Genomic DNA, 21,367 nt, shown 5'->3' with positions numbered 1-21,367 from the left:
TTTGAGAGGTTTTTGCTATAGGGCGTGTGCGCTCGCCAGAGAGACAGAGAGAGACATAGAGACAGAAAGAGAGAAATCACCCCCCAGTGGGATGATCACGTTGCAATCCCTTCTCCTCCATTCTCCTCTCGGGATCTTGGGCACGCACGTACGCGCGCCCGGCATGAGTTTTAAGCCACCAGGTCCGGGATGCGACATAGTCATTACGCTAACTGCTGGTTCCCACACTGAGATGTTTTTTAAAAGCCCAATCTATGATTCCTTGCGAAACGTTCTGACAAAGCAAATTTAGAGTATATATGATTATTCTTACTGCACTTATGTAATAATTAGGCCAAGTCTGAGACTAAATTTATTTGGCAAAAAACTGGTCTTACAGTGATTATCTTTGGTAAAAACGATAAAGATAAAAGTTATTATTTCAGAAGAAAAACTATAGTGCTCCTGTTATTATACTGTACCCCGTGTGTTGTTTTTGAGTTTTTATGATCCACCTATACACTTGACTAGATCCTGAATGCTAGTTTTCTCCAATTGCTGGCTCTAATTCTCCAACTAATAACAAAAACGGCTAAGCTGGACAATTTGATGTAAATTTCTTTTTTTTTTTAAGATGATTATTTTATTTGATTTCATCCATTTATTTTATTTTAATTTGACCAGAGAGGCAGAGAGAGAGAGCGAGAGAGAGAGAATGAGAAAGCAAGCCCCCAGGTCCGGGACTTGAACCATGGTCAGCCATGTGGGAGCCCAGCACCCTAAACCACCATGCCACCTGTCGGCCCCCACAATTAGATAAAAATTTTTTTTTAGGTTTTTTTTTTTGCTTTTTTTTGTTTGTTTTGTGGGTTTTTTTGAGAGGTTTTTGCTATAGGGCGTGTGTATTCGCCAGAAAGACAGAGAGAAATGGAGAGATAGAAAGTGAGAAATCACACCCCAGGGGGAGATGGCCACGTCACAATCCCTTCTCCTCCATTCTCCTCTCGGGATCCTGGGCACACACGCACACGCACCTGGCGTGAGTTTAAACCACTGGGTCCGGGACGCGAACCGCCGTTGACTACATAGGAGTTCAGCAACATAGCCATTACACTAACTGCTGGTTCCAATTCGATGTAAATTTTAAGGGATAAGTCTTGTGCCTGATGTGTGGGTCACATAGTTAATCCAAAATGCCCAATGCCATAAGAGACATCTAAACTACAAATGAGGGAAGTTTTTGACTTCACACTATAGATAGCTTTTTTTCTAAGAAATCAAACACAAGACTTCCAGGGCCAGCAGGTAGAGTGGTGGTTGAGGCACTGGACTCCCACATGGCTGGGGATTGTGAACCTAGCAGCTTGCTTTTTTTCTCTGTCTCTCTTTCTCTCTCTCTCTCTCTGTATGTGTGTGTGTGTGTGTGTGTGTGTGCATGTGTGTATCTATCTCTATAGCACACGTACTCTATAGCAAATTTTCAAATAATAATAATAAATAAAATTTTAAAAACAAAACAAGACTCCCTAATCATAAGATGACACCCTATTCTATTTTTCCTTGTTTATGCTTCTCTTTTTCACTTGGCAAGATAATGCAGAAATTAGAATTTCACAATAGTGGGACCAGCAAAGGTGCAATGCTTACATCACTGAACTCCCACGTAGTCAACCATGGTTTGAGTCCTGGACCTGGCAGCTTAAAACTCACACCGGACATGTGTGCATGTGTGCCCCAAATCCTGAGAGGATAATGGAATAAGGGAGAAGGTATGGCAGTTGCCCCACCCCCCCTGGGGGGGGGGTGATTTATCACTTTTTGTCTCTCTGTCTCTCCCGTGAGTGCACACACCATAGCAAAAATATCTTTAAAACAAAAACAAGAACAAAACAAAAAAAGAATTTCATAGTAGCTTCTGCAGGTGACTTGCAAATTTGCCAGTCCCTGCTTTAATTTAACCCAATCCTGGGAATAGCTGACAGAATTCTTATCTACTTGCTGAATGGGGAGGAAACTACAGTTTCTACCACTTCCCATAGCAAAGGGATAAAGACATAGGTATTACAGAGATTCCGTTGCAAAATGTAATAGGCTACTTGGTTAAAATGAGTAGACTTCATCTGGCTCATTTCCTTGATCTATTTGATTTTAATTGGTTTGGTTCCAAACTCTTGGTATTATTTGCCTTAGAGTTGTAATAGTACTCTCCCTGATGTGCTTTGCTCTTTCAAAAGTTCAAAATATTTATATGTAACCGGGACCAGCAGTTGGGGTAATGGCTATGTCGCTGGACTCCCATGTCATCGACCGCGGTTTGTGTCCCGGACCCGGTGGTTTAAAACTCACGCCGGGCGCGTGTGCGTGCGTGCCCAAGTTCCCGAGAGGAGAATGGAGAAGGGATTGTGGCATGGCCATCCCTCTTGGGGGGTGATTTCTCGCTTTCTGTCTCTCTCTCTGTCTGGCGAGCACACGCGCCCTATAGCAAAAACCTCTCCAAAAAAAAAAAGAAGTAAAAATTTATATGCAGCCATCTGTAGAACAATCAAATGGTCTCTCTTCCGGTTAGAAAGACAAAATCAAGGAAATGCATGACTATGCAAACAACATAACCTACATCCTGAACCACGAAGTCAAAAGGATGGTAACTGAGAGTACTAGTATTCTTACCCTCAGTTTGGTCACATTCTTAGTTAGGTTATTTTTTATAACTGTTAGACAAAAATTATAGGAGGATACTCTTTTGGAGTAAACTCCTACACTACCCCCCAACAGACCAAATTAAAAATCTTGGGGTCCAGCAGGTGGCATGATGGCTGAGGTACTGGACTTGTACATGGCCAGCCATGCCACCTGCCAGCCCCAAAATTCCCTTTGTGTTAAGCCTTTCATAAAAGTAACTGGAGGGACCAGCAGTTAGCGTAATGGCTATGTCGCTGGACTCCCACATAGTTGACCGCGGTTCGTGTCCCAGACCCAGTGCTTTCAAACTCACGCCGGGCACGTGTGCGTGCATGCCCAAGATCCAGAGAGGAGAATGGAGGAGAAGGGATTGCAGCGTGGGGGGTGATTTCTCGCTTTCTGTCTCTCTGTCTGTCTGGCGAGCGCATGCGCCCTATAGGAAAAACCTCTCAAAATAAAAAAAAGAAAAAGAAAAAGTAACTGGAAGTAACCTGTTATTAACTAATTAGTTATTTTTTTTATTGCTCTGTCTCCCTGACTCTGCATTAAAAAGAAAGTAACTTTGCAGTAGTCAATCCCTTGGGGCCAGCTGGTGGCATGGTGGTTAGATCAGCTGGATCCCATATGACTGAGCACGCTGTGTGAGTCCCACATCCAGTGGCTTGAAAATGGAAAAGTACACTGATGCGGTGCGTGCATGTGTGTGTGTGTGTGTGTGTGTGTGTGTGTGTGTGTGTGTGCGCGCGCGCACACGCCCAGAATCTCAAGGGGAGAATGAGGGAGTAGGGATTACGGTGTGACCATCTCCCTTGGAGGATGGTTTCTCACTCTCCCTTCCCCCCCCACACACATTTCTCTGTTTTATCTCTCTTCAGCAAGCACAAGGGTCCCATAGCAAGGAAAAAAGAAAAAGACCTAGGCAATCCATTTTTTGTACTTTCTGCTTTCTTTGGCCCGTCTCGGTCTACAAAACCAATCTCCTCCAATGTTCACTAGAACACTTATTCTTATTTTATGGAATAAAGTGTTGCTTGTTTCTAGAATTGCAAATAAGGCATATAAAATCTTTCAAGTAAACGGTACTTTTGTATTTGACAGTTCCCATCTGCTCACATTGTTTCATAAAACTATTTCCCACTCTTGCATTGCTAGTGAAATATTACTTTTAAAACCTAGCCATTTCTCCAAACTATACAACATCTGTACTTTCTGTGTGTAATCTGAAGTTTCATTTGTTTTCTTATACGTTTGTTTTCTGTATTTCATCCGAAATAACTACATTAACTCTACTTTTATAAAGCATTTTTAAAAATTTATTATTCTGGAAACATGACTGAAGATTTGAATCAAGAGAATATCAGAAATTTAGGCCCTCCTCCTTCTTTCAAAATGCAGAATGGGAACATCACAGCCTTTTTTTTTCCTTTTTGGAAACTTTGAAACTCATGGATCAAACAATATGGCTTTCCTTCCCCCCTGTCAAATACTGTCAAAGACAAAATACAGTTTACTTGAAAGAAACCCCAAAGAGTTCCAGTAAGTGCAAATCCCTAGGCAGGACTATTTTTATTTTTGTTTAGGTAAAAGAGGTCCTCAAAAAGTATACATGAAAAATGTGTATTATGAAAACAATGGTATATGGATTTATTTTTTTTTAAATTAGACCAAAATAAGCTCATTCTTTAATTTCACTTTCTCACTATTTTTTTCTTTTTTTTTTTCTTTTTTCACTTTTTTTTTTTTTTTTTTTTTTTTTTTTTTTTTTTTTTTTTTGTACTGGGCGCATGCACTCACCAGAGAAATTCAAAAACAGAGAGAAAGGAAGTGAGAAAGCACCTTCCAAAGAAGATGGCCTCACCATAACCCCTTCTCCTCCATTCTCCTGAAAGGATTTTGGGCACACACACACACGCTCAAGTGTGTTTTCCAAGCCGCCGGGTTCCAGACTTGAACCTTAGAGTTAGCCATGTGGGATCCAGTCTCGTTAACCACCACGCTACCAACTGGCCCACTCACAAACTTTCCACATACCCTCATGAAAAGCCCCATTCAGAACTGCAATACACGTCAGGACGGCCTAGCTATTTCATCATTTCAGGCTGTCTGCTTTTCCCTCTTGCCTGTCTTTCTTCTGCCTTTCCCTCTTCTTTTCTTCTTTCTACTTTTCTTTTTTCATTTGGTCCTTTTGCTTTTTGACCGATGTTTCTCTGTTCTATTCAGTGGAAATTAATATAGTTTTGGATCACTTCTCCTTATTTTAAAATACTAGGGCAGGACCAAATGGTGACCGAGAGGTACTGAGGGGCACATAAGTGTCCATGATCCGAGGTTGGCTAAGGCTGGAGGTGGATGGGGACATCAAGATCCTGTTGGGGGAACCAGCAGTTAGCATAATGGCTATGTCGCTGGACTCCCATGTAGTCGACCGCGGTTCGTGTCCCGGACCGGGTGGCTTAAAACTCACGCCGGGCGCGTGTGCGTGCGTGCCCAAGATCCCGAGAGGAGAATGGAGGAGAAGGGATTGCGGCGTGACCATCCCCCCTGGGGGGTGATTTCTCGCTTTCTGTCTCTATGTCTCTCTCTGTCTGTCTGGCGAGCGGACGCGCCCTACAGTGAAAATCTCTCCAAAAAAAAAAAAAAAAAAGATCCTGTTGGGAGTGCTCTCTCTCTCTCTCTCTCTGTGTGTCTCTCTGTCTCTTTCACTCACGGAATAAATTTTAAAATAAATATTGGGGCAGTCTTTCTCCTTGATACTTTTTTTTATTAATTCCTTGACTTCATAATATTTTCTATCTATGACTTTAAGATTAAATCTGTCTTGCAATGTTGTAAGCTTACTTTCTAAAAATTCTTTTGACCCCCCCCACCCCCAAAAAAGTTATTTTTTACGTGTATTTGGGCAGAACTTTGTGGGGTTTTTTGTGGGCTGATTGGGCTTCATAAACGTGAACTTCTTAGTTGACAGACTGGCTGCTGGACAACCAATTGAATTGCTCAGCATGAAACATATGAGGTTCCAGCTCCTTTTCCAGGTCGGAAAAATGACATTATTGCATGGCAAGAATGTATAAATAATTCTATGGCTCAGAGCATCAAGCAGTTTGAATTGAGAATCTGGAGCTAATGTCACAGCACAGATGCATGTTTAGAAAGTACATAATGAAAATCTAGTTCATATGATTGAACGTGTGCAGAAAGAGCTTCAGAAGTTAAGGAAACATATCCAAGATTTAAACTGGCAGCGTAAGAACATGCAGCTCACAGCTGGATCTAAATTGAGAGAAATGGAATCAAACTGGGTCTCCTTGGTCAGTAAGAATTATGAGACTGAACGGAATATTGTGCAATTAGAAAATGAGATCTATCAAATTAAACAGCAACATGGAGAGGCAAACAAAGAAAACATCCGACAAGACTTCTGAAAAGACAGGTTAATTTCATAAGTATTACAGAAAGGAAGAAAGTCGGGCTTTCAAAGGGTACAGGCATCTGAACTCTCAGAACTTTGAAAGACAACACCATCTCATAGAACTGGGGTTGGTTGAGTGCTTAGAAAGTATAGATTGTGCAGACTGTTGCACTAGCCCTGTTTGCATATCTTAGCAAAATGAAGAGTTTCATCTTGGTATTTTTATAGCAATACAAGAAACTATAGATTTTTAAAGTAAAGTATGACTTTAGAATAATACCGTGTTGTAGAATCAGTTTTGAGTCACTGGACCATATATCCCTGTATCCAGGGATCTTTTTTAAAGCTTTTCCTCATGTGCAAGAAGTTGGAAACATTTGATTTATGCTTTTGTCTATTAAAGAGGTATTTCTAAACACATCTTTGAAAAAAAAAAAGAAGGGAACTTCTTGCGGGACCTGCAGATGGCGTAATGGCTATGTCGCTGAACTCCCATGTAGTCGACTGCGGTTCAAGTCCCAGACCCAGTGGCTTAAATTCACGCCGGGTATGTGTGCGTTAGTCCGAATTGACACAACCACCACCGTGTTAGAACCTCAAGGACAGAACCCGAGGAGTCTGAGACCACATAAATAAACAAAGTGCAGGTGGGCCCTGACGATGCCAGGGCCAGGTCAACCTGACCTCAACCGAAAGTCCTAATCTAAACCTAAACATATAGTGACAGCTGGCTTTCACACGCCCCCTTCCCTCAAGTGGAAAATTACTGGCTGTTCTTCCTGCATTGCAATTCTGAGCTATAAAAGATCTCTTTATCTTAGGCTCGGAGTCCTTGTTAAGGACCGTTGCGTCAGGCAGAAACTCGGACCCCAGCTAGCTGAAAAAATAAAAGCCTTGTTGTCGTCTTTTCTGCATCGCCAATGGTTAGATCGATCTCAGGACCCTAACAATGCCTCCTTGCTTCCTTACTGATTTTAGAGTCTTACCATCAAAACAGAACCTGAGGGGACCAGCAGTTAGCGTAATGGCTATGTCGCTGGACTCCCACGTAGCTGACTGCGTGCGGTTCAAGTCCCAGAACTAGTGGCTTAAACTCAACGTTGGGCGTGTGTGCGTGCGTGCCCAAGATCCCGAGAGGAGAATGGAGGAGAAGGGATTGCGGCGTGGCCCATCCCCTCTGGGGGGTGATTTCTCGCTTTCTGTCTTTCTGTCTCTCTCTGTCTTTCTGGCGAGCAAACACACCCTATAGCAAAAACCTCTCAAAAAAAATTTTTTTTGGCCTCAAAAATGTAAACAGAAGCATTATCTCCAATCCTTGAATGAGACCTTTAAAGAAAATGCATTTTTCTCTCCCTTTCTCTCTTGTTCCTTTTCTCCACCTAGAATTTGATCTTGGTATTGAGCCACGTCTGATCAAGCAGATAAGGGAAACACCCTAGGCATGGCAGAGCACGTTTGACAGCCCATATCTCCTGTTGACCTCATGCAATAAAGCTGTGTACTCTTCAGCTTGGCTACCCCCGTGATGTGAAACCAAAATAAACCACTTTTTTATTTAAGCAGAACTGTAACCTAAAACAAATTAGAGGGCTATTTAGCAATGTAGGGTTGTCAGAAAAGTCATGACATACTTTTTTAAAATGTTTTTCTATGTAAAAATGCATCATGGGGACCAGCAGTTGGTATAATGACTATTGTCTCTGGGCTCCCATGTAATCAACCAGTTTGAGTCCCGGACCCAACAGCTTAAACTCACGCCGGGCGCGTGTGCGTGCGTGCCCAAGATCTCGAGAGGAGAATGGAGGAGAAGGGATTGTGGCGTGGCCATCCCCCCTGGGGGGTGATTTCTCGCTTCCTGTCTCTCTGTCTCTCTCTGTCTTTCTGGCAAGCGCACGTGCCCTATAGCAAAAAGCCTCTCAAAAAATAAAAAGTAAATATAAATAAATAAATAAATGCATTATGACTTTTCTGACAACCCAATATATCAAACTCTTTTTATCTGAACAGACATTTCTCAGAAGAAGACATACATAAGACCAACAAGAACAATTTTAAAAATGCTCTGCATCACTAATCATCAGGGAAATTTAAATCATTCAGGTTTCTGAAGAGCAATTTCTCCTTTTTCGCAGGTGGATCAGTAAAAGTGAGGGTCCCAGAGGACCTCACAATACAAGGGTATTTGAAAACTATGATTCTAGACCTGTCTAGAATCCTCTGGGTGGGAGGATGAGGAGAAGATGACAATATAAGAGGGAAGAAAAAAGAGTATGAAAGAAAGGGACTGCAGAGGTTGGGAGAGCTGAGCTGGGGCCTGAGGAGCTGGAGCCAGGGCCGGCCACTGAAAGGTCCTGCCTCAGTGTTCCTGACTGGCCAGGAGGCTGCAGATGGAACTGGGCACAGCTGGAGAGCTGGGGGCTGCCCCCAGGGAAATTTAAATCAAAACCACAGTGAGCTATCATCTCACCCCAGTCAGAATAGCTGTTAACCAAAGAGACAAAAAGTGGGACCAGCAGTTGTATATTTCCAAATATCACTTATAAAAGCTAAAACAGGATTTTAAATATTCCCAACATAGAGCACTAATAAATATTTGAGGTGATGGATGTGATAATTGTGCTTATCTGGTCACTATACATTATATGCATGTACTGAGAGATGCTTATATACTCCCCATACACATAAACAATTATGTGTAAATCAAAAATAGTAATTTTGAAACTGTAGTGTAGGGGCCAGCAGGTGATGTGGTGGTTAAGACACTGGACTCCCACATGGCCAGGCTTCGCTCCATCTCTCTCTCTCTCTCTCTCTCTCTCTCTCTCTCTCTCTCTCCTCTTGCTCTTTCTGTCTCTTTCAATCTCTCTCTGGTAAGCACATGTGTGCTATAGCACATTGAAAATTTAAAAATAATAAATTTTAAAATAATAAATAAAATTAAATAAATAATTCTTAAAAAAAAAAAACTGTAGTCTAATAATAAGAAGTGAATCTCCACCCAAAATATTTTAAAAGTTCATATCCTGGGACCAGTGGTTAAGGTGCTGGACACTCCCACATGGCTGACCAAGGTTCGAGTCCTGAATCTGGTGACTTGCTTTCTCACTTCCTCTCTCTCTCTCACTCTCAACCTCTGTCTCTCTCTGGTCAAATTAAAAAATAGATGAATGAATAAGTAAAAAAATTTTTTTTTTTCAAAAATGTTCATATCCTTAGGAACCAGCAGTTAGCGTAATGGCTATGTCGCTGGACTCCCACGTAGTCGACCACAGTTCATGTCCCAAGATCCCGAGAGGAGAATAGAGGAGAAGGGATTGCGTCGTGACCATCCCCCCCGGGGGGTGATTTCTCGCTTTCTGTCTCTATGTCTCTCTCTGTCTGTCTGGCGAGTGCACGGGCCCTATAGAGAAAACCTCTCCAAAAAAAAAAAAGTTCATATCCTTGAGGCCAGCAGATGGTGTAGTGATTGCTGGACTCCCACATAACCAACTGTGGTTTCAGTCCCAGATCTGGAGGCTTGAAACTCAAGCTGAGCGTGCATGCATGCCTGCCCAAGATCCTAGGAGGAGAATGGAGGAAAAGGAATTGCAGCATGGTCATACCACCTGGGGAGAGTGAGGTGATTTTTCACTTTCCCTCTCACTGTCTCTGTCTCACAACGAATGGGAGGGGGGATTCATATTATTTTACCCCCAAATTTCCAAGCCCCCAAAGAAGCATACACTTAAACAACTCTTCCTTTTCTCCATAGCCCTTGAGTCTGAAGCTCCTGTAGTATTCTCATGAAGGGCCAGATAGAGCCTTCATAGCACTTCCCTTGGCTAAAGCTTCTAACCAAATACCTGGGAAAGAAGCCATACTGAACCACTCCACTTGCAAAGATTATAATCACAGAGTGCTGAAGTACAAACTTTTCATAGGAACAAAATATAATGTGATATCACTTTAATATCATATCCCCCTTTGAAGTCTTCAAAGTCCTTAATGTTGTATACAAGAGAGAATAAGTACTGAAGGACCCTCTCTGACGCTCTGGCAGCTCTGCAGATATGAGCTGCCCACCAGTACCACAGGACTTCCTCTCCCACCATGAGCTGTTTCCAGTTTTCTGTATGATGTTCTGACAGCACACAAAACACGGCCTTAGTCCTAGGCTATCTCCACATCGCTCCGTTGTCATTCCTCACCCCACATGCTTTGGTTATTATCAGAATGCCCTAGAGTTCAAGTTTCCTCACAGTTGAGTCAGTGCTAATTCTATCAACAGCATACACTGTTCTTCCTGCTAAAGTGCTAGATAAAGAAGATAGCTGATTCCATACTTAGAGATTAATTACTGCTGGATGAACAAAGTCAAACATGCCTAGGAAAAAAGAAAACTACTTGCAGAATCACACCTATGGAGAATGACTTTGTCTTATTTTGATAGAGTGCCTGGGGTCAGGGTGGGGAGCTAAGATGACGAGTACCTCCTACCTTCCAGCCCCACTTCACTCTTTAGAAAAGGGTGGAATGCTCTTTGGGAGCTCCTCAGCTCTCCTGAGTTTCTTGCCACGTACCAAAGGACAATGAGCTATATATGCAGATTTATACACAGAAGCACATTGATGGTTTCCCCCATCCATCCCCTGGCTTATATATAAATGGGGAAACACAGGCCAGAGAAGTAACTGATGTTCCCATAATCTTTCATTCCAGCTTGTTTTTAAGTGTTGCCACCATGATCAGTTTTGGCTTTGCAAAACTTTCAGCTCACAGGCTTGTCTGTTTTACCAAATCTATCAGCCAGATTTTGCCTTTTCTTCTTTATTCAATCCAGATCAGCTTCCATCCCCCAAACTAAATATGCCCCCTTGCCTTTCTATCAGCACTACCCCAACCCTGGATGACTCCACCTCACAGATTCTCTGTGCCTATGAGTGAGCAAATAAATACTGATGAAAGAAGTCAATCAATAGATTAGCTCCATGATCAACTCATAACATAATTTCAAATATGCCCATAGTACTACCTGGAAGCCTTACTACATGTCTTTGTTCAATGCATTCCATTCTTGACAATTCCAAACATTTTTGACCCTCTTCAATCCTCTCATTTGTACTCCCCTACTCTCAATACATGTCTCTTGAAAAACAAAATTGAAACTATCTAACGGAAATTCCCTCATGTTCCTTATTTGAAACAAGAGCTTTCCCACAACCTTTCTTCCTTCCTTCTCTCCTGCTAATAAAGTATATTTCCTGCTATCTAAGGTAACACTCCTCAAGTGTCTTTCAAATTCCAACACTGCTTACATTTTCAGGAAACACACTTAAAGTTCTTTCTCTCTCTTATATATGCTCCAATCACATAAGACGCACATGTGGATACAGACATCTCAGCTGTATTAGCATTTACACATGCTCATTCCTCCCTGACCTTAAAAATGAGTGCCATCAGATGGCGTGGTGATTAAATGTGCTAGACTCCCACATGGCCAACTGCAGTTCGAGTCCCAGACCTGATGGCTTGAAACTCACACCAGGCACATGCACATGTGTGCCCAAGATCCCGAAAGGAGAAAGGAGATGGGATTGCTATGTGGCCATTCCCCTGTGGGTGATTTCTTGCTTTCTGTCTCTCTGTCTCCAGCAAGTGCACACACTCTATGATAAAAACGTAAAAAAAGGAAATAAAGGGAACCAGCAGTTAGCGTAATGGCTATGTCGCTGGACTCCCACGTAGTCGACCGTGGTTCGTGTCTTGGACCCGGTGGCTTAAAACTCACGCCGGGCGCGTGTGCGTGCGTGCCCAAGATCCCGAGAGAAGAATGGAGGAGAAGGGATTGCGGCGTGACCATCCCCCCTGGGGGGTGATTTCTCGCTTTCTGTCTCTATGTCTCTCTCTGTCTGTCTGGCGAGCGCACGCGCCCTACAATGAAAATCTCTCAAAAAAAAAAAGGAAATAAATAAATGAAAACAAACTAGCTCACTCTCATATTTGTCTCCATCTGCTGCCTCAATACTCCCATCTTCTTCACAGCCAACTTTCCAGAGAGAATCATCTACTTTTGCTATTTTCATCACAGCTCCCCTCTCACTCTTCATCGCTCTATTCTCTTCTGGGTTCTTCCTTCTCTTCACCACCAATCCATGACTCCAGAAACCGATCCCACTAGAATGACCTCTGTACTACTGAATTCCATTGATACTTTTTATCCCCATCTTGTTTATCCTTCTAAAGCATTCAGCTGTTTACCATCATCCTTCCTGAAACATTTTTTCCCTTGGCTTTTCTGAAACCAGTTCCCTCCATATGTCAATGACTTTCAAATCTCCCGCCTAAACTATTTTTATCTCCAGATCTGACTACCAAATTGTTTTCTTAGCATTTGTACTTGGAAGTCTCAAAACATACCTCAAATGCAAAGTGTCAAACACCAAAATCAAGATTATCCATCTGAAAATGAGTGTTCTTACTGTATCTGTTCAACAAGACAAGCCAGAAACCAGATCCACCTTAGACATCCACATCCTCCATGTTTAATCCATATTCAAATCTTGTTCATTCCTCAAATATCCCTTGCAACTACTGAGATTCATCTCCTCTCCCATGCTAGCCCACATCACCATCATAATTTCATAATTTGTCTGGAATATTACAATAATTTTTTAAAGAATTATTTAGTTGTTTATCATCATTATTATTTTTCTTTAATTCGCTAAAGGGCACATACACTCACCAGAGAGGGACAGAGGGAAAGTGAGAAAGCAAGCCCGTAGGTCCTAAACTTGAACTGTAGTTGGCCATGTCAGAGTTCAGTTGCCTTAACCATCATGCCACCTGCTGGCCCTACAAAAGCTTTTTTTTTTTTTTTTAAGAATTATTTTATTTATTTGTTTGCTTTAATTTTGACGAGAGAGAAGGAAAGTGAGAAAGCAAGCCACCAGGTCCAGGACTTGAACCACAATCAGTCATGTGGGAGTCCAGCAACTTAACCACCACGCCACTTTCAGTCCTCCTATAATAGCTTCTTAGTATGTCTCCCTGAATTTATTCTGGCCTCATTCCAGCTATTTACATGCTGCAGATAGAAATGTATATTTTTTGGTTTTCATAATACACATCAGAATATGGAAGTTTCTGCTAAAATTTCTTCATAGTTTCCTTTTTATCTGAGGGAAAAACATAAAAATTCTTGACTTGGTCCTCAAGGTCGAAATACTGTGGCCTTTCACTATTTCTTCAGCCACTTTCTATGCATTCTCCTGTTTGTGTTCTGTACTCTGAACACAGGGCCTATGCACATGCTGCTCCATCTGCTTGGGATACTCATTCTATCCCCCTTAGATTAGGTAACTTCTACTCACTTTATTGTCTCCATTTACACAAGAAACCGAGACCCAGAGAGGTTAAATCACCGGTCCAAGGTTGTACAAACAGTAAGTGAAAGAAAGCAGGATTTGAGCCCAATCAGCCTGCTTGTATATCCCGTGCTTTCCTTTCATTTTTTTCTTTTTCCTTTTCTTTCTTTCTTCCTTTCTCTCTCTCTTTCTTTCTTTCTTTTTCTTTTTCTTTTTTTTTCCTTTGCCAGATGATATGTGTGCTCACCAAAGGGAGACAGAGAGAGAGGAAAAAACATTCCCCGTGGGAAATGGTCATGCTCCAATTCCTTCTCCTCTATCGCTTCCTCCTTTCAGGATTTCGGGTATGCATGCCATACAGGTCCAATGTGTTTTAGAGCCTCTGGGTCTAGGACTCAAATCATGCAGTCAGCTACGTGGGACCCAGCTGCCTTAACTGCCAGGCCATGGGCTGGTCCAAGCTTGTGCTTTTTAACTATTATAGTATACTGCCACTGGAAATTTTTCCTTCACAGCAGTTAGAGTTTACAATTATTTATTTATCATTGTGATTATTTATTTATTTATTTATTTATTTTGGAGAGGATTTTGCTATAGGGAGCATGCGCTCGCCAGAAAGACAGAGAAGGACAGAAAGCGAGAAATAAACCCCCAGGGGTGATGGCCACACCGCAATCCCTTCTCCTCCTTTCTCCTCTTGGGATCTTGGGCATGCATGCACACGCGCCTGGTGTGAGTTTAAGCCACCTCTGGGACTTGAACCGCGGTCGACCACATGGGAGTCCAGTGACATGGCCATTACACTAACTGCTGGTCCCTCATTGTGATTCTTTAAAATTAAGTCCATCTCTTCTGCTTAATTGTAAGCTCTATGAGAACAGAATTTCTTCAGCTTTTGTGTTAGGCTTATGCTTCTATAGTAAGATCATTACCTGCACATAGCACATTTTAAATATCTGGCCAATGAATGAGTGAACTGATATAACTGTAAGACTGTGAACTAGTCATTTCCAAAGTTCTTACAGTTTTGGCAAGCTGACAGACTACTGATCAAAAACAAATTTACCAGTGATCTACCATGTCACCTTGGCCCAGCACAATTGGTAGCCTATCATGTCATCTCAATATTTCCAAAACTGCAGTTACCAAAGAATTGTTCTTATTTATGTGTATGTGTGTGTGTGTGTATATATATATATATGTGTGTGTGTGTGTGTGTGTGTGTGTGTGTATTTAGGTTTTTACCATAGGACACATGTGCTCACCAGAGAAAGACAGAGAGAGAAAAAGTGAGAAATCACCCCTGGGGCAATGGCCATGTTGCAATCTTGTCTCCTCCATGTCCCCACAGAATTTTGCACCAGGTCTAGAACTCAAACACCTACTGGCCCCTCTCAATAATATTTTTAAGTTATGGAAATAACAAACTTATCAGAGAAAGGCATAGAGGACAAAATATATCTTCCCTGGGACGAGGTTAAATTCCACTTAGGCATATCTTAAAATACCCAGATAATCTTTCAATACAAGATATCAAAATACTGATGAGTGATGTAATTTAATTGTTTCTGTTCCAAAGAACATGAAGAACATGGGGATTATGAACACTCAGAAGATTAACACAATTTGTCAGCATATTCCCTTCCTCTATTTCCTTTATCAAATAGTGGCATGATTTCACAAACAGTGTCCTAAGCTGGAAACCTAGGAGTCATCCTGATTCCTTTCCCCTTTCTCCTCCACCGCCACTTCACGCATGTATAGCACACCCTAAAGTTTCCATGATCTAAATACCTTTGTATCACTCCATCTGAATCACTCCATCTTCACTGGTATAACCCCAATCCTTATTATCATCCTCTCTAATCAGCCTCAGTAACCTTTTATGCATTTTACATATTACAGTGAGTCAGGTTCAAGCCATTCTCTACCCTCTACCTGGTGTGACTCCTAAAACTCAAATATGTCCAGACTCTTTCACTGGCTTCCCACTGCTCTACAAAATAATGAAATAATAACTCACAAGTCAATATACTCATGGAGTGCCAGTACTTTCTAAGCATGTCATTATATTAACTCAACCCTCACCACAGCATTGAGATACTGATGTTATCACATTTTACCAATGAAGAAACTGAGACACAGAAAGGCATGTAATTAGCTGAATCTCATAGACAGCAAGTGGGTGAGCCAAGATTCAAAGCCAGGATGTGTCATTTCAGAGTGTCTGCCTTCAACCTCTATGCTGTATGGTCTCTCATTAAATAACTTATGACCCCTTTACCATGGCAGTCAATGCTTTCTATTATCTGGATCCTACCAACAAATACTTTCAGATTCATCTCCTACTTAAAAGTCTTGAAAAGTAGGATCTTGTTCTCTTTTTTTAAAAAGATTTAATTTTGTTCATCATCATCATCATCATCATCATTATTATTTTAATTTCACCAGAGAGAGACATAGGGAAAGTGAGAAAGCAAGCTGCCAGGTCCAAGACTCAAACCATGGTCAACTATGTGGGAGTCCAGCACCTTAACCACCACACCACCTGCCAGCCCCCAAACAGGGTCTTATTTTATCTCTAAGTCTTTGTCCCTGCAATTCCACTGATACTAATGAGACAGGAGATAGGCATTTACAGAGGTAAGCAGGACATAAGGCCCCTAAATGGAGTCACAATAGCCAAATTCACAAGAAACAGCTTGCAGCAGTGACTCAGTAATTAACCTATGTAGCATGACCTACAGCAATTACAGCAATTATGGCTTTTCCCATGTCCCCACTACATTCCAGAACCTAGATAAGGGTTTTTAGGGCCCAAAGTTCTCAGAAAAAGACTTAAGCAATCACTGACCACTGGTTTAAAAGGAATAAGCTGCCTAGTGTGTGAACTCCACAAGGGAAAAGTATAAACAAGTTCCTCCTAGCTAAGATAGAAACCCCAGACCAAATCCCACATTGGCAATCCTCTTTCAGGACCCCTTCCTCTGTTGAGAGCTTTACTCTTTCAATAAACTCTGCTTTGCTATGCCTTCCTTTTGTCCTCACTTCAACTTCTCTGTGACTATGAGACTCGAATCTGGTTGCTTCACTGATGGATCCTACATTGGTGTTGGGGCTCTAGTCACTGCAATATCCTGCATCATTAATTGTGCTTTAACTAGCCTAGTCATTGAGATTACTCCTAGTCATCGAGATTACCCCTAGTCATTGAGATTTAGCTCAGGTAGTATTTCCTTCAATAAATTTGCTCTTCTCCCTCTCCTAGACTGGATTTTGTGTCTCCTCTATACTCTCTACTGAACTATTAGGGAACGAAGTTCTGCAATATGTTAAAAGGCCCCCACCATTTAGTGAAGAGGATAGTCTCCTAAAAGTAAAAAGTATGGGTAACATTATTTTGAGATAACCATTTGTGTTTAGCTATCAGGTTGCTTTCTCTCTTCTCCCATTTTAAGACTATAGTTTGACCACCTTATCCTTTCTTCTTCAAGAGGATTCATCCTTCCTGCTGCCTGGACCAAAAAGTAAAAGCTGTACACAGACACTTACCTTGCTGGCTTTTGTTTTTTCAAAATCCAAGCTCATGGGAGAGCTTTATGCTTGGGAATGCCACTAGGTTTCTCAAGTGAACAGATGAAATTCCTTTTAGGGTATTGAGAAAAGAGAAAGGGGCATTTATTTTAGACAAAACAGAGTCAGGGATCTGGTAGAGGTTAGAGAGAGAGGAAAACAAAAAAACAGCTCAACATTTGATAATAGCAGCCTAAAAGGGGGGCAAAAACCTAGAAAAGTTTCAATGAGTGTGCAGCTCTAGACAGAGGGGACTCAATCTCAGTCATGATCCAGTCCCCCACACATAGCGTAGGAGCAGCAGCAGCAAACATGAAAAGACCATTCCAGGTGGAGACAATGGTATTTCAGAAAATATATCAAGGAATTGACAGAAGATTAGTGGTCAATGACCAAAAAGGCCTCCCCGGTATTTTGATGTTACCCAAGGTCTCAGATCATTTGCATATCCCAGCAGCAAACTCAAAGATGAACTAGAATTACATGTCTTATTTGCCTGGCAGAATACTGAATTCCAGGTAGCTTAGAGAACCTTTTAAAATGTGAAATTTCTTGCATATCCAAGTTTCTGGTCTAGACTCAACATCAATTATGAGGTAATGTGCTAAGTTCCAGGAAAGAGGCAAGCACTCAGAAGCACAGAGGCTAGGTTCAATGTGGTCTTGGAAGTGGTGGTTAGGTAAGAATCCTTAAAGTAACGCCTAAGCTACCTCCTAGATAAGGAGTAGGCATGTGTCAAAGAGGTGAGGGGTAATTCATGAGAAGGACTTCCCTTCAATGAAAATTGATTAAACAAATTCAAGGAGTTGATAAAGCTTAATGACTTCTGAGATCTACAAGTAGTTTGACTTCAGTATAAGATGTACATAGGCATAACTGAGTCATGTTAAAAGATTGGACTTGGGGACACCATGGAGGCACAGTGGTTAAGGTGGTCATAATAATAAAACGTAAAAAATAATTTAAAAAGCTATCTCATTCTCTCTCGTTCTCTCTCTCTCTCTCTCTTCCTCTCTCTCTCTCTTAAAAAAAGAACTCAAAGAGAGGAAGCAGTTAAAGATACAAAAAAAGGGAGGGGGGGTAAGAAAATGGTGAAAAAGTTCCCCAAGAAAGCAAGAGGATGGCATGGGATATAAAACTCAGGAGGAAAGACGTAACTTGGACCACAGGAGAGCTGGGTTTACCTCTGAGACAGAACAAAAAGCATGGGTGAAGATACAAATCAACATTTGTGTGAAATATGGGAGAGGTGGATAAGGGGTGAGGCACACTTGATAGCTTTTATCTTCTATGTAAAATAGGAGGCAAGCCCACCTCCAGAGAATGAATCCCTTTGGTAGCTGAGTAGGAGACTTAAAAAGAGAAAATTCGGAATAGCCAACAAAGAGAATGTAATAGAGCCAAGAGAAATACAGACGAAGCTTGGGATGTGTAGAAGGATGACCAAGTTCGAGCAGATTCATTCTTCAGATCACGGCTCAGATGTCACTTATTCAGGGACGCTGATGTGTGATCCTCGTTACATGCTTTGAGAACACTGACTACATTTCCTTTAGAGTTCTCATAGCTTTTTTTTTTTTTCGTTTTTTGGTTAAGATTTTTGCCACAGGGCATGTATACTTGCAAGAGAGAGAGACAGAAACAGTGAGAGGGAAAGTGAGAAATCACCTCCCAGAGGAGATGGCCACACCGTCTTCATTCTCCTCCTGGGATTTTTGGGGCATGCACACATATGTGCCCAGTGTGATTTTCAAGCCACCACATCTGGGACTAGAACTATGGCCAGCCATGTGTAAGTCCAGCACCTGAACCACTATGTCACCTGTTGACCCCAGAGACATTATGGTTTTATTCTAACAGTAATTTGTGAGATTATCTGTAACTTTTGTTTTTGTTTTTGTTTTTCCTTTGGAGAGGTTTTTGCTATAGGGTGCGTGGACAGAGAGACAGAAAGCGAGAAATCACCCCCCCAGGGGGGATGGCCACCCCGCAATCCCTTCTCCTCTGTTCTCCTCTCGGGATCTTGGGCACGCACGCACACATGTCTGGGATGAGTTTAAGGCACCGGGTCCTGGACGCCAACTGCATTCAACTACATGGGAGTCCAGCGACATAGCCATTACGCTAACTGCTGGCCCCTACGTGATTAACTTTTGCTCCATTTGACTATAAACTTGATGAGGCCAGACATCATAATTATTTTGCTCACCACTGTATCACTTAATCTTTCGTTTCTTGACTCTGAAATGCAAAGAACATTAATCCCCGTCTATATGACCTGAATATGGATGTAGCTAATCAGCACCAAACTCAAATTTAAGATAGAAGAAAGCAGGGCCTTTAGATTGCTCATTGTTGTATCCCCAGGGCCTATGTGACAATGTATGACACATACAAGAAGTTCAATAACGATTTTACCTGAATGAATGAAACAAAGATGGCAAGCCACCAAGTCTCCCGACCTCCGTCCCTGTGTTCTTCCCACTCTCCCACGGTTACTCACATCTGATGGGTACAATGCATTATGAGTATTATTCTCAGTACTTATTGCATATGCATTATTACCTGTTAAGAAGAAAGTGATGTTCTAAGAGATTAAGTATCACCTGCAAGGTAAACAACTAGTCTGTGGTGGATTCTTCAAACTCTGAGCTCTTTCTCCTATTCCACACTGCCTACTGAGATATGAGGTGGTGAACTACTTCATTTATGAATCCTCCAATGGGTATGTGCATTTGAAAGGTCCCCCAACATCACCACTGGCAAAGAAAAACAAAATAAAAAATGAAAAATGGGGCCGGCAGGTGGTGTGGTAGTTAAAGTGCTGAACTCCCTCATGACTGACCACGATTGGAGTTCTGGACCTGGTGGCTTGTTTCCTTGCTTTCTCTCTCTCTCTCTGGCCAAATAAAAATAATAATAATAAGGGCCAGGATGGCGCAGCGATTACATCACTGGACTCTCACCTGGGTGACCGCAGTTCAAGTCCTGGACCCGGTGGTTTGAAATTCACATAGGATGCATGTGTGTGTGCCCAAGATCCCAGGAGGAAAGTGGAAAAAGGATTGCAGCATGGCCATCTCCCCTAGGGGGGTGATTTCTCACTTTGCCTCTCACTGTCTATCTTTTACTCTCTCTCTTTCTGGAGAGCACACACAGACTAAGGCAAAAGAAAATATTTTTTAAAAATTAATAAATACACACCATTAAACAATTCTTTAAAATAAATAACCAAGCAAATAAAAACAAAACACGTTTAAATAATGACTTGAGTTACAAAATTTCAGGCAAAATGACTGTGACGTCACTATCAATAAAGTTAATATTTGTGGGCAGGCTCTTGTCAACTGCCTCCCAAATTGTACTGTCCACCTACTCTATAAGCTCTTGTAAGTTACCCATCTCTCCAACACAAGTCTCAATCCCATGGACCAAATGGAAGGCATTATTCCACATAGCTTTTCTTCTCAGCATTGCCTTGGAGAGTGTCACAGAGGACTGAGAAGGACACTTCAGCTATTTATATCTCAGTTTTCTTATCTTTAAAGTGAAGGCAATAATGCTTGTCACCGGAGGGATTATGAAATGATTAAAGGGACAGTGCACCCAAAAGGTCTGTGGCAAAGTGGGTATATCTCAGTTGCTAACTGCCTTCTGCTTTGCCCATATGCAGGAGCCACCTATCATTTCCTATAGTTACTGAAAAATACATCCAAAGGAAAAGCAACACCTCCCCTCATCCTGACCCCCCAAACTATAGTGAAATACAGGAGATATTTTTCTCTGATACCCGAAAAGCAGCTTTTCATTTATAGGTAAGACCTTTGCATTGAAAAACTAAAAGCAATCTAATAAACAGGTGATCTGCCTCTCCTTTAGTTTTACTTTACTGTTTAAACAGTTATTTCTGGGGATGGCAGCAGACATGGTGGTTAAGATCGCTGGACTCCCACATGGCTGGCCATGGTTTGAGTGCTGGACCTGACGGCTTGCTTTCTCACTTTCCTTCTGAGACTCAACACATCTGGCTCGTTTTACAGATGAGGAAACTAAGATGGGGAGGGGTGGGATGTCCGCTGAAAGGTCACACAGCCAGACAAGGGCCATCTAGAACTAGACATTAGATCTCCTGGCTGGGACCAGCAGTTAGCGTAATGGCTATGTCGCTGAACTCCCATGTAGTCGACTATGGTTCAAGTCCCGGACCCGATGACATAAACTCACGCTGGGTGCGTGTGTGTGCATGCCCAAGATCCCGAGAGGAGAAGGGATTGAGGCGTGGCCATTCCCCGGGGGTAGGGGGGGCAGTTTTTCTTTGCTTTCTATCTCTCTGTCTTTCTGGCGAGCACACGTGCCCTACAGCAAAACCTCTCAAAAAAAAAAA

General features: G+C 42.0%; 1 protein-coding gene and 1 pseudogene across 1 annotated transcript in view; one reads left to right on the top strand and one right to left on the bottom strand.

The window, feature by feature from the left end:
* Nucleotides 1-21,367, bottom strand: part of IL13RA2 (interleukin 13 receptor subunit alpha 2) — a 67,998-nt gene that overhangs the window by 45,484 nt on the left and 1,147 nt on the right. Inside the window, 2 exon segments of the mRNA XM_027767048.1 lie at nucleotides 16,963-17,055; nucleotides 19,402-19,548. Of these exon segments, the coding sequence (XP_027622849.1) occupies nucleotides 16,963-16,998 (36 nt within the window). The 5' untranslated portion in view covers nucleotides 16,999-17,055; nucleotides 19,402-19,548.
* On the top strand, nucleotides 4,939-6,487 carry LOC102483226 (pre-mRNA-splicing factor SPF27 pseudogene; annotated as a pseudogene).

The sequence above is a fragment of the Tupaia chinensis genome, unplaced genomic scaffold, assembly GCF_000334495.1.
Source record: "Tupaia chinensis unplaced genomic scaffold, TupChi_1.0 Scaffold143886_1, whole genome shotgun sequence".
Lineage (NCBI taxonomy): Eukaryota > Metazoa > Chordata > Mammalia > Scandentia > Tupaiidae > Tupaia > Tupaia belangeri.
This window is presented reverse-complemented; position numbering and strand designations above follow the sequence as displayed.